This window comes from Alosa sapidissima, chromosome 7, assembly GCF_018492685.1.
Source record: "Alosa sapidissima isolate fAloSap1 chromosome 7, fAloSap1.pri, whole genome shotgun sequence".
Lineage (NCBI taxonomy): Eukaryota > Metazoa > Chordata > Actinopteri > Clupeiformes > Clupeidae > Alosa > Alosa sapidissima.
Genome location: NC_055963.1, coordinates 6,897,522 through 6,924,685, shown reverse-complemented (window position 1 = coordinate 6,924,685; position 27,164 = coordinate 6,897,522). Strand labels below are relative to the sequence as shown.

Here is a 27,164-nt window from a genome sequence, read left to right as displayed (position 1 = left end):
TCCTTGGGAAAGAATACTGCCTCGTGTTTGGTCATTTCTCATAGACTAAAATACTGTTAAGCAAGCAGAGTTGATAATGATTAATGATGATAATGGAGTTGATACAACAATAAAACAAACCTGTCTCCCCACCATCCTCTCTCCCACTCCTAAGAGATACACTGATTAGAGTATATACACTTAAAATGATCAAACATCATTTAATTTATTCTGAAGTACAATGACATTTCCATTCAGATTTGCATATATTTGAATTCTTCATGTTACCGTATAATCAAAATGTAAAGATGCTTGTATATGTACACATAATTTGGGTTGCATTCTGACTGCTACAACAGTGGATTGTTTGTACATAAGTATGGTTTTGTGGTTGACTGTGTATTTGAACTGGCAAGTACAAGATTGCTAATGGCTGTTACCCTTTCTGAGATGTTAAGCATATTTTTATACACTTCAATATAATATTTTATATATATATAAAATTTTGTTTTATTTAAATACAGTGCCATGTATTTTTATATTGTCGGCAGTTTTATTTCCTTGACATGACAAAAGCTATTTTATTTCATTTACTGAAATGTGTTATGCCCCAAAGGCACACTCATGGAGCAGAAATACAACCACAATACACAGATATTCAACTGCTGTACATGTTTCTTTCTCTTTTGTTTTAAATTTCATTTTAATGTTATATAATATGTGTGGACCATAATATCAGAATGTATTACAATGTTTGCGTTTGAAAAGTACTGTTTTAATGAAGTTTCTTTAATGTTATTATCAATCATTCCCGAATAAATAAAGTTAAAAAAAATGCAAGTGCACAAAAAGTGTGATTACACATTTTTCACACTGATTAATGTGGTATCTGTATTTGTTGACAAGACGGCTTGTCAAGAATTTACAATTCTAAATTGTAAATTTACAATTCAATTAGCTAAAGACATGAGTAAAATGGAAAAATAAATACATAAATTAATAAATAAAACAACCTGTCTCCGTTTTGTTTTGTCAGTACTAAAATCCTGTATATCTGACACTGCAGAATGTGAGTTTAAAATCCATTAATTAAAATCAAAGATTATGCTGCATGTGATCATTCTGATTACTTTGGCACAGGAACACATTTTTGTGAGGAACATATGAGTGCCAAACTTGTTTTCACTTTTGCTCCTAGCCTACAGTATGTTGTTAGCACTGGAAGCAAGATATAAACAGTGCTCTTTTTTTTTTCTTTATGTATCTCCGTAGAAAATGCATGAATACATTTTCCTTTGATTTATGTATGCTTAAATATTATTGAATATTGAATATGAATATTCTTAAATGGTCAAACAGACAAACTTTTGCCCTGACACTCACTCAAGTCATGATTTATCACCTCCATAAAGTTTACTGTCATTCTACAATATTAGCTCAACAGAACATTTCATGATTGCCCATCTTAAAAAGTGCCAGAAATCAACTTCTATGTGTAGACACTAGACAAGCTCTGCCCCTCTGCTAGAGCATCACCTTCAGTGTTCATGACAAAGGAGTGCCCACTGCTTCTGGGTCATTTTTGCTCTGCTTGTGGAGTATGCTTACAGCATAACAAGCCGTCATTGGGGGGAAAGTACTTCCAAACCTTTCAACCCAATATCACAAAGATCCTTTTTACAAATTGTCACAGAGAAGTATTGATACGACCACAACCAGTCCACTTAGCATATTAGCGCAGCAGAATGGACTAGGGGATTTTAAGCTGTGGCTTGAAGTTTGTGAGGCACATCAAGACAATAAAAAATCCTAAAGGTCTGCTGGAAATAACATACACTGTGGTGTTCACTTCAGCAAATCCTTCATTTCCTTGTGATGCCTATTTTCTTACATATGATGACAATCAAAAGGAAGAGGATTAATAATTTTCTTTCTCTTCAGGAAAACAAATATTGCAACACATCCATAGCCTACATCGTATTGGCAGTAACACACATTAGTGTTACTGTTATCCTTACTGAAGTGAAGGGTTATGGTATGGTGTTACAACATTGCACGTCCTATGGAGGCCATAGTCCATATGATCAAACATCAAACCAGCTTCAAATAACATCCACTACTACTACATCCAACTACACTACAGTACAGGGTCTGAGCTTTCTAAAGAGGTCAAGCATTTGATGGTAGGCCAAAATAGGTGGGAACAGTGCCCTCTGAAGTAGGCACAGTGCAATGCCAGGGGTAAAGCCTAGAAATGGCCTTTGTCTTCATGTTTGTCTTCTTGTAAATGTTATAGTCCTTCTTTTGTGTGTCTAGGTCTGATCAGCTGGTATAATCTACCCCCAGTGTGTCATTGTGTTAGGTCAGTTCAGTTCTGTTTGTGAGTCAATATTATCTTTTGATTTCAGTTCTGAGTCAATATTATCTTTTGATTTGATTTGAGTTATGTTGCAGCTCTAGGCCTAAAACTATCTCTTTAAAATTAGTTGAAGATTTTGTTATGATTTAGTTCTGATTTCTGATCGCGTTTTAATGTTTTGTTTATGTTTTGACACTTTATGCCTGCATCCCCATTGCCTTGCTGCCTGGTCCCTCACAAGGTTGGGCTACTTGCACAAAAGGCTCTCAATGAGGCCACTTTGTTTCCGGTGGAGCATTAAAGCTGCAGTTGGCAAGATTTTTTTGATCATATTCACTGAAACGACACTATGCTCTGACAGAACAACATAAATCAGCCAGTTTTAGAAAAAAAAACTGCACTTCTACCTCCCACTAGAGCCTATTTGTTTTGCAAAAATCCACAGCTCCCGGTTCTTCTGGTCCAATCAGAGCAGGGCTGTGTGAGATCTGATTGTCAATCACAGACTGGTGCAGTCTGGTGCGCACTGACGAGCACAAACTCGATGAAAGGGTGCTCGGTGGTAGTGGGGGAGGGGCATGAGAGTTGTAAACATTCAAAATTTTCGCTAAATCCCCTCAATCTGTCAGACTTGCCAACTGCAGCTTTAACTGTGTTGTAACAGCATCTTCTGTTATATTCTGCTCCTAATATCTTCAAACCACTGACAAGGTTCAAAATAGCCATTTACTTCGGTGGCAGTGTGAAGGTCCCTACAGATCAATGTATTCTAAACTTTGAAAGTGTACAGAGAGGTTACAGGACTGCTTCTAAAGGCAGCACATTGCCTTACTTTGTGTTCAAGCATTGTGCACAAGCATAGTGGTCACATAAGGACCCTGTACATGTTGCACAGCACTTGTAATGACATTTTGAGTCTGTTAAGAGGCACAAAGGCACAGTTTAAGTCATGCCCCTAATTTTTTAAGTTGTTTAGCTGCACTAACCACTAGCAGCATTACTCAAGATAGGTAGCACTGATTTCTTTTTTCTTTTTTCCCCTACCAACAGTACTCAGTGACCTCAAGCAACAGAACTCTATGCCAAAAAATGGCAGGAGTTCCCCTTTAAGTCTACCTTGGAAGGTTACGATATTATGGCCGAGTGGGAAGTATACAGCCAAGTCTTCCCACTCGGCGGCCATCTTAGTAACGTCTCTGGGCAGTTATTAGTGACAACTGTGCTTGTCCTATATTTCTTGTCAAGATGGCTGTTATGAAAAAGGTCTATTTCGGACAAATAAATCATGCCATTTCCAACAATGCAATTGGTTACTTACAGGGCAGGATTTCCCGTTAAGGGACTGTCAAATTACACACGGCATGCCAATAACTGGTCTGCAGTTGCGCTGAGCAAAGCAAAGCAAAGCGCCATGTACAATGTGATAGCCCCTTAAGGCGGCTTTTGTTGGGGGAGAGGGCAGGATCTTGAAAATAATTCAAATACAAACATAAACATAAACATAAACAAACACAACTTCCATCGCTGACTGCATCTTTAAAAGGTCTCTGCTTAGTTAAATTCTTAATGTAGATAATTAAAGGTGCTCTAAGCGATGCTGGGTAACGTCACTTCTATTGACTTTCAAACAAAACAGAGAGCTAGTTCGCTACTTCCTCCCTCCCGTGCTGCTCCCGTGCAATTGAAACTCTCCTAAACACGCATCTCGTCTGTGATTTTCTGGAACAGTTTGTTATGTTTTTATGGGCTAGGTTTGCCCAGGTTGTTTTTGTTGCTGTTTTTGGAACCTGGGCTGTCCACAGAGATCGTGTTTTTTTAGTGTATTCAGGACACAGACAGCTAGCAGTTGGTTAGGTGATGTAAGTGACATAAAATGTTTTAGCCTGAAAAACGCGTGCATCGCTTAGAGCACCTTTAATGTGATTTTGACTTCCGGACCCAGAGTTGCACACCCCCTACTGATTTCATTCCTGACACTGAGTAAAATTAATAGGATTCTCCATAGAGACATAGGCCTATAAAAAAAAAATCTCAGTTCACATCCAAAAGTTAGTGGAATGACTTCCAAATGATATGCGTTGAGGTAATGTGTATTGATCCTAATGATCACACTTTATTTTTAGCCCAAATTTGAATTGTTTTTTAAATGTTTTGTTGTAATGTGAGGCCCTGAATGTGGTAGGCCTATGGTGAGTAAAGCCTGACAAGTTGTAGTCCGTTTAATGAAACGAAAAGAGAAATTTCATTTTAAAAATATGACTTTTCATTTTCAGAAATACTAGATCATCATATGCACTGTGAAAATATTTTTGTTCGATAAGTTTGCTGATAATATTTGTGAAAACTCGGTCTATGGGATTTTACCATAGGATTTTACATGTGAACAGTTCTCCGATAGGAACGAAACCACCAGGGGGCGGGGCAGGTTTTCACTTTCTCTCTTCTTTCCGAACGCTTGCACGAGGCGAACCGGAGCTGTGATCTTTCTGTAGAGAACCCAGTGGCAGCGCAGCGGTGACTGTACAGTCCAGTTTTTCCTGGCGGGAGTGTAGGATATCATTCATATAAGTAAGTGAGAATGGACAAGTGCTAACTAGCATCTACACAGTAACGTTTCCATAAATAAGCTATCTTTTCGTTCACTTGCTTTTTGTTCTCTCTGTTCTGTTCAGTCACAATGAAGTTAGCACCCCATGACTTTGTTGTGAAAGTAATGTTAACAACAACTTCACGTTAACGTTATTAATAACAATGTAACAACAACATATAGCTAGCTCTATGACGCGAGTCGTTTTAAACCCCATTTAACGTAAACGTTAGTGACTTACGTTATATTGTGTACTTTGTATCGATATGTTGTACGAGTCGGCCAACGTTAGCTAATTTAACGTTGTCCCCTTAGCTTATTGGGAGAGTACGTTCGATTCAGCAAGCGAATGTAAACGTCAACAACCAGCATCTAAATGATTTGTTCCAATGCAAAAACAGCAGCTGGTTTCATTTTCAGGTTTATTGAGGATAATTCGTTGAGGCGGCTAACATCTATCCTTTCCGCTGCAACCAGGAGCTATTTTCCACAGTTGCTAGGCAACGGATGTAACGAACGAAGAAACACCTTTGGAGAAAATAGGCGATACTGAAAATGCATGACGTTCGAACCAAAGATATTAGATCTAGATCTCTAGAATCTTTGGTTAGAATCAGAGATCATGTTTGCACCGTCTAGGCCTACTATACCTTCTACAACATCCCTGAAAGAACCGTGATAGAAAATGGTTTACTACTCAGGGGCGCGATTCCCAAAACCATAGTTGCTAGCCTGTTAGCAAGTTAGTTGGTTGCCAATGGAAAATTAGTTATGGTTTTGGGAAACGCGCCCCAGAGTCATATGTTTATCATTTCCAATGTACGTGAGTCACAAATGTATAATTTTCATCGCGATGTTGTTATTTGTAGTACAAAACAGGTTTTGTGCGAGTTGAGCTAAAGCTCTAGCTAGAACTTATTTTTTTTTATTGTATCTGCAGGGATGGATTACTGCACGGGCCTACCGGGCCCAGGGGCCCAAGGGGTCAGGGGGCCCTGAAGCCCAAGCCTTTGCATGGAATCATTGCCTTAATATCAACAAATCAGGATGTAGGCTATGAATCTAATTGAATTTAGTATTGGCCATCCCCAAAATGCACCAGAATTAGGGATGTTAGATTACCGGTATAATGGTAAACCGCGATAAAAATGTTGACGATAACAGTTACCGTTTTCTTTTCAAATATCATAATTATCACGGTTGATTACCACGGTGTGGAAACCGTGTGTTTAATCCTTCCCAGCTTCATCCGAGCTTGCTTTTGACATACAGTAGGCCTGGTACAATGAAACAAAATTGGTACACTACTGATTCTGTTTGATTCTAATGAGTCTAATTGATGGTTTGAACTATGATTCGGATTAGGCTACACCTGATTTTAAAAGGCGGAACATTTTCACCGCAAAATGTGCACTGTATCATGTAGCCACACTGTGTCTCTTTATGTTCGCGTCCACATTAAATCAATTCCACTCACGTTATCAGGAGAATACAGTAGCCTAAAGTTTTATTTTGAACGCTTACTTTGGTCTCACTCATTGGATCCAAATAACAGAAATAGCAAACTCCAAGTTATGATAGGGTAAATTAAGCTATAAGCACATAACCCATTAAACATGACCAAGAAAAAAGTGAACGGGACACTTTTTGGAACTAGTTCAGCTTGTGTAAGCCTATCAGTGCTTTCTGAACATATTGAACACACTTTTAGAAATACCGTGATAATACCGTAAACCGTAATAATTTTGGTCACTATAACCGTGAGGTTAAATTTTCATACCGTTACATCCCTAACCAGAATACAGGAAATCACATCAAAAAAATTCTGGGGGAGGACCCCCAAACCCCACCTCCCACATATGCGACAATTAGTGGGGGGCCCTTAATACATGTGGGCCCAGGGGCCCGAAAGTTCATAATCCGTCCAAGTGTATCTGGGATATCACGAATGCATACCTCAGATTCAACTGGGCTGCTGGGCTCCTTTACAGACGGACCTGCAGAGAAAATTCAGCTTTGTTAAGGGATCTGGGAAAACCCATCACATGATGAAATAAAAAAATCCTTGATTTTTGCTCCGTTTCAACCCTTTCTGGTGAAATTTCACCAACCATCCTAGCAACATCCTGGCTAGGATGGTATCAGAATCTTAAGTTGGTGAAATTTCACCATGTGATGGGTTTTCCAAAATCCCATCACATTTCCTATCAGCATCGTCTGGGTTCACCCAGGCTTGGGGGGACTCTGTTGTTTGCGATGCTTTTAGGGGTTCAAACATTTTTAGTCATATCCCTTACAAAAAAGAACTGCCTTTATGAAGTAAATCGTTAGCAACTCTTAGTTTTGGGCACACTGTCCCTCAAATGTTCTGCTCAAATGTATCGTTGACGTTCACTTTCTAAATCATGTCTTTTCTGGGCAGACGCTATCTGCAACTTGGAACTTTACAGTTCTCTTTCAGAAACTGTTCTTAAAAAAATAAATGTTTTGCCCATCACAGGGATTGTATCATTTCCTGTCAGATTTTGGGGCCATCTTGGTAACGCGCTTCGGGCAGTTATTTCGGACAGCTACTTTCCTATTCAAATTAATTGTGAGGTAAGCTATACGTAAGGGTGATACGTACATCAGGTGAATCTGTGTTTAAATCTGAATTGAATCTTTGAATTTCAATAGTCAATACATCTCATTGTAAAAAAGGTAACAATAAGGGGCCCCTAAACATTTCTGGCCTCTTTAAGACAAAACCTTTGCTCCGCTCCTGTAACATGGAATTGCCTGTTGTCTCATCAGGGTCCAGTCATGAAAAATGAATCAGTACATGACAAGAAGGAGTATTTCATTTTGGGGGTAAGGCACAGCAGTTTTACACACACACACACACACACACACATCATCACACACAAACAGTTCATCAATAGCTAGAGGAAAATTGTTTGATAGATAGAACTTTCTATTGTTTTATTAAAATGCATTGTATTCAAACTGCCAGGAAAACAGGAAACACGCAAACTAAGGATGCATAAACTTCAAACATTCTCCTTTCTTGGCTCATAAACTTCCCATCATGACCACATACGTTGTGTGTGTGCGTGCGTGCGTGCGTGCGTGCGTGCGTGTGTGTGTGTGTGTGCGTGCGTTAGCGGCAGTGGCTGAAGGAGCACTATGAGGCATCTGAGGGCCATAACGTGGCCCGCAGGGTTCTGTATGAGCAGTACGTGCAGCACTGCAAGGAGGAAAAGCTGAAGCCCATGAGCTCCGCCTTGCTGGGGATCGTTGTCCACTCCACCTTCATGAAGCTCAACATGAGACGACTGGGTCCCAGGTCAGGATGGCCACGCTGCAAACACACACAGACACGTGCCCGCTGCAAACACACACAGACACGTGCCCGCACACAATAGCAGAATAGTATTTGGGAGAATCAGGAAAATACCTGGTGGACCAGTAATGTTTTCTGGGCCAGACTGAGTAGCTGTGATCTTAAAAATATTTGTATATGTTTTTCATAGAACTTCTGTGCTGCGCCCTTCAGCAACCTGGGGTGTGCGGTCGCAGCTCCTCACTGTCGCTCCTAGTAGCCGCTCCCCAAGGAGCACAGCCCTAGTAGTAATGTCAGAGCTATGACAAACTCATTTGCGGGCATGTATAAGAGTGGGGAGAGTGGGCAGCCTGCAGGTCATTACTGAAGATGTTAGAGTGACATTTTCTTCCAAAATGAGGAATATAACCTCCAGTAAAACAGGCCTTAACTCAGGAATAAAATGGGAATAATATGAAAACTCAGGATGCCTCAATGAATTTAATCCAATCATGCATTAAAACTGAAAATACATGAAAATAAAGGCTATATCCTTGATCAAAAATGAAAATACATTTTGGATCAGAGTATAATGATGTTACTAGTAGTGTGACCGCACAAGATCTCACGATATGACAATGTGCGCGTGTGTGTGTGTGATCGTTCGTGTGTGTCTTCTCAGGGGGAATTCGGAGTATCACTACACAGGGATGCGTTTGAAGAGGAGATCCCCTCTGAACCAGCAGGAGAATGCTGGAGACTCCACCACTGAAACAAAGGTAGCTTCCCTTTCTGCTTCCTGGTATCTTTTTTGCTCTTTTTCTGCTGTCTATTTCTGCTTCCTGCTAGCTTTCTGCTCTTTTTCTGCTGTCTATTTCTGCTTCCTGCTCTCTACTTATACTCTGTCTGTCTTGTAGCTGTTCTTTCCTGTTCTCTCTTTCCCGGGATTTACTTGTTCTGTTTACTTGAATTTGTTGTTTACCTACAAAACATGTGTTTCTTTCTTATCTTGCATCTGCAAATTCCTTTTGGCTAGTTGGATCCATTGTGCATATTACCTTTTAATGCAGCAGGTTTCCTACATGTTATTGCTGATAGGATGACATCCTGACACAACACACCCAATAGAGAGAAAATGTACTTCAGTTAGTTGGAAGAAATTATACACACTGTTTCAAGTAATCCAAAATTATAGCAAAACGGTGCAAAACATTTTGAGATCGAACATTCCCTATAATCGTTACCTGCATGCAATGAAACTTTGGATATGTGGGTTTGCTGAGGATTCATCTGTTGGATCCTTCATGACCATACAAAAGAAGGCTGCATGCGTCAGCTATCTTTGCAGGGGTCTTTGAAGTGGGACAGCCTAGTCACACCACTGACGCATACAGTCTATGAATGTAGCCCCAGACCTATGCAGCCCTTGGAACTCTGAGCTTACACTAAACTAACTGAGCTTCTTCTCCTGTCTCTGCTCCAGGCCAAGGGCAAACTTGTGGTGAAGACCCACGCAGGCTGGGTAACACATCACACACATGCCTAACACCATTCAAAATACTCACTCACTCACTCACTCACTCACTCACTCACTTACTCAGTTCTCTGTTTCTCTCTGATTATGCTGTGTGTGTATGTGTTAGCGGCAGTGGCTGAATGATAACTATGTGGTGGCTGCAGGGATGAGTATGCCACGCAGTGCGGTTTATGACCAGCTCTTGTGGCATTGCCATGAGTGCAACCTGGATCCAATCTCCTCTTCGGCCCTCGGCAAACTCATCAGCTCCGTCTTCCCTGAAATTATGACCCGTCGCCTCGGAACAAGGTCTCACACGGACATGGACATACACATAAAAACACAGACACACACACTCTCTGACACACTCAGATAGATGTCCCTGATCACTGACATACAAGTATAAGTATATATACTCTTTTGAGTCCGTGAGGGAAATTTGGTCTCTGCATTTATCCCAATCTGTGAAAATCTTGAGAACCGTAGGGCCTAGGATGACCAACTTTTTTTTGTATGTTGGTCTCAAGGGACCATGTCCACCCATCCCATATCCACTCATTTAAGGTATAGCGCCACCTAGTTAAAAATGAATTAGCAAAAACGAGGCATTGTAATTGCTGGTATCTTTGGCTGACATGTTGAAATTTGAAGTGTATGATCATTATGACACCCTCTGAATACATGCCAAGTTTCGTGGAATCCGTTCATGGGGGGCCATATCAGCTACACACACACATACAGTACACACAGGCACTCACACGCACGCACACATACATACAAACACACACACGCATGCACGCGCAAACAGACGCACACACACATAAAGACACACGCGCCCCCCCCACACACACAGTACACATGCACACACGCATATGCACGGCACGGACAGAGACACGCACACACACACATATCATAAACTCATGCACACACACATACACGCGTGCAGGCACACACACACATAAACACACCCACAAACACACATGCACACACTCATAAAAACACACACGCATGCACGCGCAAACAGACGCACACACACATAAAGACACACGCGCCCCCCCCCCCCCCCCACACACACACAGTACACATGCACACACGCATATGCACGGCACGGACAGACACACGCACACACACACATATCATAAACTCATGCACACACACATACACGCGTGCAGGCACACACACACACATAAACACACCCACAAACACACATGCACACACTCATAAAAACACACACGCATGCAGGCAAGCAGGCACTCGCATACACACACACTCACAAGCGAACACACGCACACACAGAGAGAAGCACACATATACACAAAAACAAACACACTATGCACACACTTATTTACATACATAAAAGTTGCAAGAGTAGGTGATGGAGTAGGAGACAGATTGACAATCATGATTTATTTTTGTTAACTGTGGTGATGGCTCTGTCAGTGTGCGAGTCTGGAGTTTAAGGTGTGTGATGGTTGTCAGTTGTGAGTTTATGTGTGAGGAGCTAAAAGTATGTATGTGTGTGTGTTTGTTTGTTTGTACTTAGGGGGAACTCAGAGTATCACTACTGGGGTATGCAGCTGAAGGAGGACTCTCCGCTCATGCGCCTGAGAGAGGCCTGTCCTGCAGAAATGGAGGTGATAAGTCCATGGACACACAGACACACACACACACACACACACACACACACTCACTAGAGATGAGTGGATTTGCTCTAATTTCACCCGAACCCGCTGCTAAAATAAAATCACCCACCATGTTATGCTAATAGAATACTTTCTGAGTACTTGGAGCAGCTATAAGTGGCAATAGGATGGTGTGAAAGCCCCCCCATTCCTGCACACCTAGCATCTATAGACAAAGAGTCCCATCTGAGAGTAAGCAGAGGAGCAGAGGAAAGTCTTCCATTCAACTCTAAATCTAGAGAATTTATAGACAACAGATACAAATGAGTAATGAACATAAGAAATATACAATATGTACATACATCTGTGGAAAAAATGAAGAGACCACTGCAAATTTTTTTTTCTCATGTCATCCTGCTGAGTATCATTCGAATGCGTTGACGGTCATATTCAAATTTCCAGTGGTCTCTTAATTTTTTTCAGAGCTGTATATACAGCAGTGACTCTTTCACTTACAATATACAGCACTTCAGTTACATATTACATACCCAGCACTTGATTCTTGACTTGGTCTGATAAACAAGCCTACATAACTAAAAGTTACCACATAGCACTTTTCTGTCCTTCTTTTTTTAATTCTCCCTTTTGAAATGTTTTGCCTCCATGCTACTTAAACAAGGACCTTGCCACTGTGTACCCAGACATTTACACTGATAGTCTGGCGTTATAATTTATTTGCCTCGGGTGTACTGTGGAGTGGGTCAGATGGTTTTTAGTGGCAGGCTAACGCGTACTAATGACTTACGCTAGCCTAGCACCTGCAACTCTGCAACTCTGCAACTAGGACTGGATGAAACGTGTTGAAAACGGTCTCCACTGATAAATATCACACTTGCTAACTTGGAAATGAGGTCCTATGTCCAAAATCCTGAACCACCCCTTTAATGATTTATTTCAGTGACCTGTGACCCAACCAGAATGTTATTTTTTTTTTTACTTGGCCCACTTGACCTCCGTATTATCTGAAGTGGATATAACCTACATCCATACATCTCTGACACACACACACACAATGAAACGTCTCTATCTGTCTGCCTCATACTGTTCTGTAGACATGGAGGTGAAATGTTTCTATCTTGATATCTTATTCTCTCTCTACCATTAACAAATCAGTATTGAAATTGACTGTAATATGTTTTCTCCCAAACAGGAGGAAGGTGACTCGGAAAACTGTGCAGAAAAAACAGAGGTGAGCCTTCCCACCCCTCCACAAACACACGCACAACATCAGCATTAGAACTTTTACCAAAATACTTTTCCCAAGGATACACACTCACACATTATGTTTTAAGGCATTTCAACAATCAAAAGCAGCAAGAGGTGGCTTGATATCAAAAGGGTAGCTAAGCTGGCCACCGGTATGTAGTTGAGAGCACCTAGGTCCTCTGAAGTCCTAGGGGAAACCCTGATACAGTGTCTGATTTTAACATTGTATTCTTCCTGGGTAGACTGGTATGTCCTTAATTTAAGGTTTAATGTAGCAAGAGACATGCTTTCCTATATCACCTGTAGAGTGACTTGGAAGAGCATGATGAGGTGACGGAGGTCTCTCCTCCACCGCCCTCCTCTTCTTTCCCACTCTTTCTCTCTCTTTCTCTCTCTCACTCCCACTTTCTCTATCTGGCTAGGGTCACACTACCAGGCCTAATCGGATTTTATATATATTTTTTTTTTCACTTAATGTGACACATATCTGATGTTGTAAAAACAGTGTGACCAGCCACAGTCACGTGAAATCGGACTTTTTCAATTCTGATTTGGACCACTTCCAATATGTGGTCAAAATCAGACACAGGTCTGGAATTGAGCTATGAAAGCAGTCGGTCAGTTGGGCTGGTTGCGTGCTGGTTGTGTGTGGGTTAGTTTGTTGTTGTTTTGCGTATGCTGGTCATCAGTTCAAGACTGTCACCAGTCAACACTGGGATAGGAGTTTGATAGTCCAGGCTGCACCAGGCTGTTTTTGTTGCCGTTTTTGGAGCCTGGGCTGTCTACATTTTTTTTTATAGTGTATTCAGGGGACAGGCAGCTAGCGGATTATGAGGAGATGTTTGCTGTATGTGACAAAAAATGTTTTAGCTTAGAAACCGCGAAACATGCTTAGAACAGTGGTGCTTAGAAAAGTGTGGGGCGGGTCCCACTAGTGGGGAATAGAGACATGACAGGTGGGGCGAAGAACAGGAGGAAATTTGTTCTTTTGTGCCTATCTTTAATAATGCCTTTCGTTTTTGACAAGGAAGATCATAGATTCAAAACAAAATAGCCACACACAAACATAAGAGTCATAAACAGACCGACATATGAATTAAAAGAACATCTGATCCAGCGGACTGAGACAGGAAATGTAGGCTAATGTGGAACCAAGATGTGGAAAAAAATATTTTAACGTTACCATTTTGCTGGGTTGATGGGGTCAGGTGGAGCTTGAAAGTTCCCCTTAACAAGCCTACATTTGGGGAATGACAGAAAAAGTTTGAGAACCACTGGCTTAGAACAATATGAACAGCCACATACACACAAAAAAAATCGTATTTGAGCAAAAACTCTGAATTGTGCTTTAGGTGTGACCCTAGCCTCAGTGTCCTATACAATTGTTAAATTTGGATGTGGTATGTATGTATGTCTGTGGTTGGGGGGTGTTGGTGCATGGCATATGGAGGGCCTACTTCACGGAAGTCCTACGAGATACTTTAAAGGTGACATAGAATGATTGAACAGGGTATTTATCCTTGTTCTGTGATGTGACATATAGACGACACCATTTTGGTTGGGTCTGAATGCCTTAGAAGCTTCCGAAAAACCTCTCTCAGAAAGCTATGTTAGGTAGGGGGATTTTCAAAGCGTGGTTTTGCACCTATTTGGCGTCCTTTCGGGCTTAACTGGCAACCGTATTACGAAATGCAAGCACTTGACGCTGATTGGCTGCCTTTGCTGCCACTCAAAAGAATGTAACTTTGCCGGCTTCGGAACACGGACGAACCAACTTCTTACAGCTGTGGCCCATTCACAGGTTCAGCCTTATACTCTAGGCTAATGCAGATGCCTGGAAGCTGTTTGGGTCTTTGGCCGTTTCAGCTAGGCCTATTTGTAATAATATGAGCATCAAAACAGACAGAGGGGGCTCGCTCAAAGGCTGATGCTTAGCCTATATGTTGTATTAAAAGTCGAAACGTGTATGTAGAGTCTGATGGCAATTTTGATACCATAGATTTAATAGAGACCCAGTCAGACCAATAGCATGAAAAATCAGGAACAGAGTTTATTTACAATGATGCGCATCAAGGGAGAGACAGCATAACTTCACCTAAAGATCCATCAGCTGCTCTAACTAGACAAGGAAATAGTTAGGGTTTAAGTATCCTTCCAGGCTGACAGGAGATGGCGTTGGTCATCCCATATCACGTGGACTACACTGAATCAGACTCTGATTAGTGGCAACCTGGCAATCCGGAGCAGATAGCTACTGACGCAGCCATGCAGAACAGTGAAACACTGCAAAGACATAATATTCCCGCTTATCTCTAAATACAGTCACACACAGATATACACAGGGACAGTACAGATATCATACAGTCATTACCTAGAATCATACTTTTAGTATCAAAGTGACCCACTAATGAGAAATGCAGAACATTAAACCACATATTGGAATATTGGACATAATGCAGAACATTAAACCATATATTGGAATATTGGACATAATGTTCTATTCCACTTTCTCTCAAGTCTTAGGACAAAAGTTGGAATACAAACATTACAAATGTTTCCCATTACCAATGTCTCGGAGACAGATAGGTAGGCTACTTTCATGTTTTCGCACCAGGCGAAACATATTCACAAAGTAAAGGTGCAGATGCCGACGTGCCATCGTCTTAATGTGAGCATGTCAACAACTGATTCAGCTAAAGCTTGGCCAAGGGGGTAATCCGTGCGTCGAAGGCGAATTTCATGGCGTTATCACCAGCATTAAAAAAAAAAAAAAATCTATATAAAACAAAATTTGGTCTACAAAAAGCTGCTTCTATTTAGGCTATTTTATCCTTTTCCCAAAAAAAATGTCCTGAAAAGGGGGGTCGTCTTATATTCAGGGTCATCTTATATTTGGGCCAATACGGTATTTCAAATAAGTAAACATTGGAGTCTAACATATTTGAAGTAAAATTAAACAACGTCTTAGTTTCTGTGAGTGGCAAGAGAAAGAGAGCCATTTGCTGATCATAAGTTTATGTAATAGCAACAAGATCTTGGGTGGGGGGTTGAAAATGTATGATAGTTGACTACTTACAAGTGATCAAACAATCAGGTGTGCATGATTCGCACCCCTGTTTCGCTTTGCTAAAATCTAGAGGGTGGTCTACGCCATATCTATGTCAATCAGATTAACACAAGATCAGCCATGTTCAATTTCAGTAAAGCTATTGCTGAAGTGTCAGCCTGTGCGTATCCATCGAGCAAGGTCACTGAGAAAGGCAAACTGTCCTTTTGCCCAAAAGAGCACGTTACTCCACTGACTACAGTAGCCCTCCACATCAAATTTAAATCACTAATGCACAAAGCGATCTCCGCAACCACATTCACATAAATACTAAATAATGTGCTACCACCTGAACGCTGTGCTCCTCTAAAGAACACCGCCTGGCACTGCTGCTGGCATGCTCACAGCACTCCAAACTAGCAGGGGAGACCCTCTCTATCTTCTGAAACTTCTTGAAGACCCAGCTCTTCCGAGAGTACCTCCTCTCCTAACACCACTCACAGCCTAACACACTTAACTTGCACTTACAATATGATCTTCTCCATCCTGTCGATCCCTCTTATTTATATCAATTGATTTAACTTGACTCTGATACGCCATTCTACTCTTATTCAAGGCAGTACTTACTGTTGCACTATTCACACTGTACCTTGATTGCTCCCTCATTTTTTTTAATAAAACGCTTTGGACAAAAGTGTCTGCTAGATAAATGAATGTAAATAGCAAATAAATGGTCGGACTAACCTGCATTGTCTAGCCATAGAGTAAAACAGTGGATTGTGAATGACATGCATGTCTTCCTATATCACTTGCAGGGTGACTCGGAAGACGTAGATAAAAACAAGGTAATATCTCTCTCTCTCTTTCAATCTCTTTGCCTGTCAGTCTCGAGCTCAATCTGTCTTTAAAAGTGTGTTCATCCATTTTCCATTATTTAACTAAGAACTGTTGCTCCAACATTGACTGACTGTTGTTTGTTTTCCCTGAGTTGCCCTGCAACACAATCACGCACCCTACCATCCGGTTATTCACTGACCAGACAAGTTCATCATAGACGGTAAATAGTGGGAAGTGATTGGTGTGTGAGTGATTGATGTGTCTTGCTCTTTCATCTGCAGGATGACTCGGAAGAGATTGTGGAAGAAAAAAAGGTGAGCACACTCACTCACCCTCCCTCCCTCATTCTCTCACCCTCCCTCCCTCATTCTCTCACCCACCCTCCCTCATTCTCTCAGTGTCCTACACAGAGACACAGATGCACACACACACTATCGACCATAGATCCTCTACCCTCGCTGCTGTCGATCATATGTCTGTCTTTATTTCACCAGCAGGATGAACCAGAAGATCTAGAAATAACAGAGGTAAGATCTCAATCTCTCTCTCTCTCCACATACACACTCACGATGCAATTACGTTTTGACCGGAGGTTTCTCACTGTCTCTGTCTTCGCCCTGTTGATCCCTGTAATCACCAAATGGGGAGACTGGGTACAGTTTTAAAGGTGCGATTTGTAGGATTGTTACCGAACGTTCTGTAGGCCAAAATCAAAACACTGGTGAACGTTCTCAAGACTACCAGACGCGAGCCTCTTCTGGGTTGCCAGATGTAATGAAGACTTCGCTAACGCTAGTTGACCTGCAGCTGCTTTAACGTTTCTCCAATCATGACCCAGCTACACATTACGGAAACAGTGAAAACAAAAAATACCTCTCTAACCAACGTAACATATTTATCTGAATTTAGCGATGCAGATGAAGTTTAGCCTAGGCTACCTGTTGTGGAGAAATATGGCCAGCTCTGCGTCAGACTTGATATTCTTCGTTTGCCTCTCGTAGGCGTTCATGACTACAATTGACAGCAAGTTGACAGTTGGCCTTTGCTAATTTGGCAACACAAATAGGAGGACACGCCAGCCTATCATTAATACGCTGTTCTAGAAGAGATTCCGCCCCGTAACTCATTTTTTTTCATGGGTTTTACGGGTTAGAGTAATGTTGTCAAATAAGCCATTAGCCTACTTCAATTCATCTTGTTTCCTTACTCTCTGACAACATATGGTGATCATTTTTGGAATGGTTACAGTTTATTTTCCATTATTTCCTACATACTGGTCCTTTAAGGGACTGTTCGTTATTTATAAACGGGGCCACCGGAGGGATTTTGAGTGCTTCAATCAAAAGTTGCATGACCCTCCCCTGCATACAAGAAATTTTTCAACGACCCTCCAGTAGTTTTTTCAAAAGACATGACCCTCCCCGGCTAATTATCGATACCTTCCGCCCACGCTTTTAAGCACTATGAAGAAACATCGACTTTGGCTACCGTGATCTTACACATCACACTTCACCAAGATGGTGGCCATTTCAGTAGATTTACTCACTAACATTGTTGTGGAAACACAATAAGCATGGAAACTAAATGCACACTTCCTGCAACTGCATTAGCCTACTTGAAATAAGTTACTCCTCTAGTAAGTATTCATATGAAATAAAACAATAAAACATTGAGACCATTCAACAAAGCACACTGGGTAATAACAAATTCAACACATGAACTTGTTGCTATGGACTCGTCTCTAGGCTTCCTCAGTCATTGTAAAGCTGCCGAAGCTGAACATTATCCAAAACTCAATTTCTCAGACGAGCAATTTCAGACGTCAATTTGGGAGCTTGCTACACTCCTTCCTTCTCAAATGACTTGAAAAGGCCGTTTGCACAATTTCACAAACTAGATGTACATCCGTTCCGTGAAAATAAATCACACTTCAATTTGTCTCCATATTTTACTTCATCCCCCACTCTTGAAACTTTTGTGTATGCTTGTTTGGCATGCCTGAGTGTGTGTGTGCGGCTGCACAGAAAGTAGCCTACTGGTGCTGAAAAGGTAAATAGATTGTAGAATAGCCAAAGAAGATGTAGCATTGTTATAAAACCTTTAAAATCTCTAAACAATCACAAGTAGGGCAGTTCATCACAGTTCATCCATTGCAACTGGATTGATGAAAGGTCACTTACACCAGTAGGCTACATTGTATTTGGGAAAAGCAAAAGGTATCGGCATAATGTTATTTATTTATTTATTTATTTATTTATAAACAAAAACATCTCTGTCAGTTCCATGCCGTTTTCAACAGCTATCAAAAACAAAGGTCATTTTTGGATGGATGGATTTTTTGTGAATGTTTCTTCTTCTACATAAGATTTTAGTCATCTTTAGTTCATGTAATACTTTATTGTCAATGCACAAATTAAGTAACAGTAGTCTGAAACGTTATTGTTAATGCACAAATTAAGTAACAGTAGTCTGAAACGAAATGCTGTTTTACATCTAACCAGTGGTGCAAATAACTGACATGTCCAAATGGGCCTTGATGAAATGCGTCGCTAGACTGTTCATACACATTTTAACGGGCTAAAGTTGAAGAGCTGTTGTCCGTTATTGTTCGTGCAAATATAGGCTGATTCATGTTCCCTTGCATTGTGTAACGAGGTCCATGGCTAGTCTGGCTTTCACCAGACCAAGCTCAATCTTTTAAGAAATCAAAAAATAAATAGCGGGCAGATCAGGCAGGGTTCACCCAGCCTAGTCCATAGGCACCCGATATTGTTTAATTTTACGATTGAGATATCCACGCTCTGGCTATTCTAAATGCAAAAATGCATCAGGGAGTTATGACAAAACTGTAACTAACAAACTAGATCCTAATAGAAAGCTGTTAGCTTCCCTAAGCTACAGGTAGGCTTATAAGGTAGGCCTATTTACAACATAAATTGTCAATAGGCTATGCTGGCGACACAAATAAAATCTCCTTTGGAAACCAATGGCTTACGCCTTACAGTATCAAGCGGACTTAAACTGCCATATCGTGGCGAAAAGTTGTAATAAAATTCACGCAGCTCCATGAGTCAAGGAAAGCGCAAATGAAGTAGCCACTTCTAAATGACCCACTACACAGTAGCTTAAGGTGTGTTGCTAAAGCAGCCATACTGAAATGAAGGTGTCATTGGATACTTCAACTTCAAAAAAAAAAAAAAAAAAACTTTGACGATCCCTATATGACCGTTTCGCTAGCGGCGGTCATAATAATCACAGAGACCGAAAAATACCTAACATGCCAACTTTTTCCGGGTTTATCATTTAAACTTTTCCCCGCTGTCTTGCCATTTTAATATTTTCCCAGAATATCCCATATTACTGTAATACTCACATAACATTACTCCTGCATTCTGGCCTGTCTCTGTGTTGTCCTGTTGTTACCCCTTGCCCTTACAGTGAAACAGATGTATTCAAATCATCGTTTTGCTTGCTTGAATGCGAACTCAGAGTGATGTTAACCTAGGCCTATTTAAGTTAACGACGTGGTTGTCGTGAGAGCACGATTCATTGGCGCTTGCAGTGTTCGGCCGTAGGCTACGTGCGCACCTGCCAGGCTACTCAGCTACGAGTAGACAAAGAATTCCCCCTGTATATTCACTCCAAGTTGGCCTACCATAACTTACCAACTCTACACTGTAGACCATAAACTGGCTATTTATATGACCAATGTATTTGTTTAACTTTATGAAGCAGAATTACGCACTGGTACTTGGAACGTAACACATTTGTGTTGGCAGGAGAGAGAATGACAGCGATTAACAAATTGCACTTGTTGCTGGTTACCAATAAATAAAGCCTAATATATATATTTTTGCAAATAACAAAAACAGAAAGGATGGAGACAGCAAAGCTAGAGATGGGCAGGAACAAGGTCAATTGGTAAAAATGCTTGTTAGGAGCTGGATGTGTGGATGAATGAAGCACAGGTATGCTTTATGTTAAGCATGCGCACTGTTTAAAGTTAGGCTACACGGTAGGCTAAACTACAAGTAAACCAAAGTTAAATTTAGCTTTTTTAGGGCTGGATAAAGTTGACCAAATGGATATAGGCTGTTAGGCGTGAATAAAGTAGGCTACTTTGTTGCTCCAACCCTTCCAACGTTAATGGGGACGAATGTTGACATTTTCCGTATTTTGCGTGAGAAACCCTTCCTTATTTTCATTGTTCAATGTTGACAGAGCTATGGAACGAAAGAGAACGTTATATAACGACAGAAATCAACAATCAAACAAGCCACTTTGATTTTTTGCTGTTTTCATTAATTCAAAAGATGGGTGACCCCCCCTCCTAGACAAAAAAAAGTTAGGTGACCCTCCCCTCAACAAAGAATGAAAAGACTTGACCCTCCCCTATTTTCCTCCAGTGGCCCCGTTTATAAATAACGAACAGTCCCTAACATGCGGACAGTGGTAAATTTCTCAGGTCCTATTTAACATACTGTGATGAAACTCACAGATAATAATGATATGCCTTTTTTGTTTATCTTTTTTGTTTATCTGTTCAAATAATATAATTTGTCGGCTAGGAATATTTGTAACATGCATTGCAGTTGGTTGATTAATTTACAACCCATGGGAGTGTTTTTGAACATGTGTAAGTGTTTCTGGTACATTTTAACAGATTGTTAGATACTTCTATCTAACAAAGTAAAACTACTGATTCAATGACTAATTCGGAACCAGCTTTAATAACCTCATGATATAGGCCCAGTTAACCTTGCATGCAGTTGCAATATCTGTTAAATTAATTTCTTTAATGTTTTGAATGCAGGCCCGGAGTGGCTAATCGGGTCCAAACTAACAATTATAAAAAGTATAATGGCTCCGACGCCCATGTAACAACCCCATTTCCAAAAAAGTTGTGAGGCTGTGTAAAATGTAAATTCAGTGTCCCAACCTGTAAACTGTTATAAAATGTGTGTGATTATCTGCAAATCACCTAAACTCATATTTGGTTGCAAAAATATAGATATGCCGATGTGGAAACTGAGAAATTGTAGCGTTTTATTAAAAATGAACGCTCATTTTGAATTTGATGCCAGCAACACAAGATGGGATGGGGTCGACCCAACATCCGATCATAGACAGTGTATAGTAGGAAGTGATTGGTGTGTGAGTGAGTGAGTGATGTGTCTTCCTCTTTCACCTGCAGGATGATTCAGAAGAGTTGGTAGAAGAAAAAAAGGTGAGTGCTCTCTCTGACACACAAACACTCACTCACACACATATATTACAGCAGTACGGCTCTTTTGATGCATTATGGAACACTAAAAAACACTATTAGAAAGCCTCCTGCTTGTTGAGCAGCTGAAAACTTTTGTCAGGCAGGAAAAGGACATCTCATTTTCAAAACTCCAGCAACTGGTCAGTTCTCAAATATTTAGAAGCTGTTCTTAAGAGAAGAGGTGATGAAAAACAGTGGTAAACATGCCTCTTCCAAAAAACTGGGAGGTTGGATGTATCCCACTTATTGTTCACAAGGTCTGACCTCAGTGTTTCAGGTGAACAACGTCGGACATAAACGAAGAACAAGACTGACAACAATAAGTTGTTTTTTGCTTGGTTTTTGAAGAAGCAATTTGACTCTCATCAGTCCAGCCTCCTTGCCTAAAAACGAATCAGAGGAGGGGATATAGTGTTTTAGATGTTTTACTATTCACGGTGTGTGTCTCCACGGACGCCGCCATTATTGTGTGACATTAGATTACTATATTTTGTTGGCGTATTTGTTGGCGTATTGAAATTTCAGACTTCCCAGTTTTCTGGAACGCGACATAAGTACCAACCTTGAGACATGTTGCTGGCATCAAATTCAAATTGAGCATATGTTACTGACCTCAAGTCTAGAGGAACTTGAGCCAGCAGAAGCCGATTTCTTTACATGAAAGTTAAGAACAAGTAGATAGGTGTTAAGGTCGTTGTTGCGTAAACCTCCCTCCCGATGCCTTAAGGCGGGGATCACATTAGCCAGCGGCAGGTTTCCTACTGTTCTCTATGGTTCGGCAGCGGAACGGTGGCAACGCGTTGAACAAGCTGAGTTGAAACTTAGTTCAACTTTCAAAGCGCAACGCGAGCGTATTTAATTGAACAAACCGTTTGTGTTGCTTAGGAACGAGACAAAACTTATTATGGTCTGAGCGTTGTGTTACGTTTGCTGCTGCCGCTTGCCGCTGGCTGATGTGATCCCCGCCAATGGAATTCAAACCAGGCTCCCCAATTCCTTCTCTTATCCTGCCTGATCTGGTGCATGTGGCAACCTAGCAGCACTCGATTGCTCCCAAGTGGACTGGAGTTGACCCAGAATGATCAACCAAATATACATAATTTAAGTACCAGTTTATCAAATACCTAAAAAAGGGGAAATAGGGGTTAGTACAGTAATCAACCGCTACACGTATTTTCTTCATAATTGTCGGTTTCAACATTTGATCTATGTTCTTTTTGCAACTAAATATAATGATTTGCAGATCATCACATTCTGTTTTTATTTACATTCTACACAGAGTCCCAACATGTTTGGAAATCGGGGGGGCTCATTGTGAATGGTTCAGGGCAGTTTCTATTGATCCCTGGTGGTTATGGAAGGTGTATAACGGTATTAAATGTTTTATCATGGGTTTATAGAAGAATACCAGAGGAGGTCGTGCGTCTCAGAAGAAGCCTGTCTCTGGGAAGAAGACTGGCTCTAGGACCTCACGGAGGACATAGGGTGAGTAAGTTAACCTGGGAGCCACTTTATATCCTTTACAACACAATAAAGGGGGCATCAGGTTCTGTTAGGTCCAGTCATTCTTTTCCCCACCTTTCTGATTCATTCTTTCTCTAGGTTCTGTACAAATGCATATTTTCTCTTTTGTTTTCTCTCTCTCTCTTTCTCTCTCTCACTCTCTCACTCACACATACACACACACACACACACACAGACTCTCCCTCTATCACTACCCTTCCCTAGATGTTAAGGATGGCTGCCTGTGCACACAGTGTCAGGGCTCAGGTCAGGGTGGATACTGAAGCCCCACGTGTCTCCTGCTTTCGCTCCTCTTGGAATGTGCCTCTACTTCACCAATAGAGATGGCTGACTAATGCAGAATACACACACACACTTTTGTACTAACAAGCAGGCACACACACACACACACACACACACACACACTTGTACCAACACACTTACACACACACACACACATCTTGGTGAAATGTAATGCTATTAAAGACTTTGGACGTATTTGAGAGTGGTCATGTGTTGTAATGCATCATTGTCCTTCTTAAGGCTCTTCTTTTTGGAGGTTGCTTAGTTACTAAGCTACGTACTTAGTATACCCCCTCTATTATAATATACAACAATGACAATGTACTGTACATGTTATTTACAGGTAGCACACCACAATGACTAACATTCTTCATACAGTAATGGGTTGTGTGGTAGTCAGAGTTGGGTGTAACGTGTTACAAAGTAATGCGTTACTGTAATCACATTACATTTGTCAGTTTTGAGTAGTGTAACCAGTAATCACACTACAATTACTAACAGTGTGTGAGCAAAGATGACTTTATTCTCCTATTTGAGATAACCTACTAAATAGGAATCTTCCTCCAACCCGCGGAGACGCATGCTGCCGTTGTGTGCTACCCTGTCATGAGCAGGGTGCGTGGAATCAGGCCGTCTCCTACAGCACTACCTTTGAGACGGTCTTTAGATGATACTTCTTTGCTTTCCTACTGTATTTACAATCTGGCCGTTTATAAGCACTAAAAATAAAACACTAAATAATCACCTGTATAAAAAAAATTTTTCAAAATGTTGCAGCAGCAGACACAAAAAATAAAGGAGAAATAGTAGCCTATTACTTTGAAATGTCAACACGTGGGGAAACTGAACAGTCTAACCAGTAGACTATGATAAGCTAGCCAACTAGGCTAGGCCTCCTTTGTTTACAATATTTCCAGGCTTCAACCAGAGCTGCTGAAAGCTGAAACTGTAATCTGCATAATGTGTGCTGTCATCAGAAATTCAGTGTTTTCAAATTTGATCTTAGTTGTTTATATATTAATATCATCATTTTAATATCATATAATATTGTATATTCAGTGTTAAAATCAGTCCAGTTTTACAGGTTTTAATAATTCTAAAATATCCCAATATTCTAAATATATCTAATATATATATTATTCTGAAATGTTATTTAATAAAATGTCTAGTTTTTTTTTATTAACCCCCCACTCACACCCAAAAAATCGAGGTATGTATCGAACCGTGGGACAAAAATCGTGATACAAACCGAATTGAGTTTGGTGTGTCATTACAGCCCTATGAGAGTGGGTCTGGAAAAGGTTAATAGAATTACAACTTCCGGCAGGGGCATAACTAGCAGTGAAATTAAGCTGAAATTGGTGAATTAAACTCTTGCCAAATCGTTTCAGAAGTGTAGCAATCTCATAAACCAGGGGTTTCAACCTTTTTCAGCCCAAGGACCCCTTGGCTGAGAGACCCTGAGCATGGAGCCCCACCCCGCTCCAGATTTAGCCCTGATATTCATATCTTATATTTGGAACTAAGTGTCAGTCACACACACACTCCAACTTTTTGGGCAATGTTGCCAATGTAATGTTATAATGTTATCTGTCAGTAAGTTCATGTTAATGTTTCTGTTAACGTTAGCTCTGAGGTTTTTAAATACCGGTAGGATTATTAAGGTGAGTCTGCACAGCTTCTGTGTAATGTTGTAAGCCTAACGTATAGCCCTGTTGTCACAGATTAAATCATTTTGCAGACTTCTTTTTCTTATTAAAAAAAAAAAAAAAAAAAAAGCAAGCAAACGCAGGGGCAGCCTGACCAGTAGGAAAAATGTGGGCAGGGAAGGTGGTTGAGCACTGCTCTCCTATGCCTACATCCACAGCTGAAGTGCCCTTGAGCAAGGCACCTAACCCCTCACTGCTCCCCGAGCGCCGCTGTATCAGGCAGCTCACTGCTCCTGTTTAGTGTGTGCTTCACTAATTCACAGATTGGGATAAATGCAGAGACCAAATTTCCCTCACTGGATCAAGAGTACTTATACTTAGACCCCCGGTTGAAGATCACTGTCGTAAACGGTGCAAAACCAGTGAAAGGTTTTAACTGCAGTTTACTCGATTCCAAAGAAATACACGTCCGTGCCGAAGTAGCTATTGTCTTTGCATGCCCGTGTTTTAGGGACATTGGAAATGGGCTTCAGTGGCCTCTTGGCTAGACAGACTTGCAGAGCAAATCCCAAATTTGCCAATGCAGGATATGCCCGAGGGGATGAGTTGGAAAAGATTGTCTAGGGTGTGAGGACTCCCTTTCTGCCTACCTGGTTTGTGAGGTCCTAGAGGGTGGGCAGGAGAGCTCCAATGATTCTGTCTGCTGTCCTTACTGTTTGCAGGAGTCTGCTCATGTCCTGTTTGTGGCTATAATTGATGTAGACAGGCATATGGATGTTTTGTAAGGTATTTCCAGGGTAACTGCAAAACTAAAATGCTGCAGAATGTTACGCTAGAATGTGTTGATGGATTCGCACAGTGTTCTAATCCCTGCTTCTCTATAGTTTAGTGTGTTGATCTTTTGTTATTCTTGGACATAAATTGGGGGTTATGTAGAAGTTTGTTTCCTTTGTGTTTTCAAATTCCAATAAGCCACTGATCCAGATCTATTGACCAATGTCCATGGGATGGTTAGCCATACAGAAATAGAGATATGTAAGATGCATGTCATCTGAAGGGAAAAAGCTCAGGCCTGTCCATAAAACAGTTACATGCTATGATGGTTATTGGAACACATTTATTCATTTAACCATGGCTGTTTCTATGCCATGACCAAAGGCTTGGCTATCATTATACAATAATGTACAGGCCTAAAGTAAGATAACTCATATCTTTCACTGCCTTATTTAGAGGGGGAGCAGCTTCACAGAAGAGAACTTCTGACGGCAAATTTGAGGAAAAGTTGGTAAACCACCCTTCTTGCCTAATTTGAGGGTGCTGATTCTGAATATTTTGTTTACCAAGCTCAATTCTGAGTTCTAAGCCGAATAATCAACATTTTAACATAAAATAGAATTTTTTTTTGGCTTATTTTCCCCTAAATTGGGTTGATTTCAAATGTAATCACTAAAACCAAATAAAAGTGTTCTCTAAATACATGTTTTAGCATTAAAGAAGCCATGCTATAATTTATTAATGTATTTAATGGGAACATGATTACAGTTAACATGTAATAAACTCAGAAATTCTAATCAAAGCACCATATTTTTATTGCTAACATAGTGAGTCACTCATGTTGTGTTTAATGCATTTCATCACAATAACAAGTTGCACAGATAACCTTCAACTCAGAATATATCCTACAGTACATATGAATTTAGATAGCGGGAATAAGCCTAATGCAGAACTGCATCTACCGTCAGCAACAACCGACAAGTAAAAACCATTTAACTTGTAGTAACACTGGATTTGGTATGTGTGCTTGCCTCCATACTAGAGCTTGATAATGTGCTTTTCTAATATGCCATTGAACAGCATCACTTGTTGGTGGTAGAGCCTCCTTGACATCTAGAAAACAGAGTGGCTCTGGAAAAGAAAGGATGCAGGCCTC

The 27,164-nt window shown here is 40.7% G+C and overlaps 2 protein-coding genes across 7 annotated transcripts in view; both read left to right on the top strand.

Annotated features, from left to right (window-relative positions):
* Window positions 1-803, top strand: part of igfbp6b (insulin-like growth factor binding protein 6b) — a 3,767-nt gene extending 2,964 nt beyond the window's left edge. Inside the window, exon 4 of the mRNA XM_042097237.1 lies at window positions 1-803. This exon is cut by the window's left edge and continues 346 nt beyond it. The gene's annotated coding sequence lies outside the window, so the exon portion shown is untranslated.
* Window positions 804-4,764: 3,961 nt separating this feature from the next.
* On the top strand, window positions 4,765-23,780 carry LOC121714043. Of its 6 annotated transcripts, XM_042099185.1 has the most exons (16): window positions 4,785-4,906; window positions 7,719-7,775; window positions 8,069-8,250; window positions 8,909-9,005; window positions 9,710-9,748; window positions 9,870-10,051; window positions 11,286-11,376; window positions 12,575-12,613; window positions 12,937-12,959; window positions 13,206-13,213; window positions 16,490-16,521; window positions 16,795-16,827; window positions 17,008-17,040; window positions 21,708-21,740; window positions 23,180-23,264; window positions 23,479-23,780. In XM_042099185.1, exons 2-15 carry the CDS (start codon window positions 7,728-7,730, stop codon window positions 23,261-23,263), a joined length of 924 nt encoding a protein of 307 aa, XP_041955119.1. In that variant the 5' UTR covers window positions 4,785-4,906; window positions 7,719-7,727; the 3' UTR covers window position 23,264; window positions 23,479-23,780. The 6 variants fall into 6 exon arrangements, 5 of the variants coding, with proteins under 5 accessions (XP_041955124.1, XP_041955123.1, XP_041955121.1 ...); XM_042099187.1 differs by lacking the exons at window positions 12,937-12,959; window positions 13,206-13,213 and adding an exon at window positions 7,426-7,523 and having other exon boundaries at window positions 4,766-4,906; window positions 16,492-16,521; window positions 17,011-17,040; XM_042099186.1 differs by lacking the exons at window positions 12,937-12,959; window positions 13,206-13,213 and adding an exon at window positions 7,426-7,523 and having other exon boundaries at window positions 4,766-4,906; window positions 16,492-16,521.
* Window positions 23,781-27,164: the final 3,384 nt, after the last annotated feature.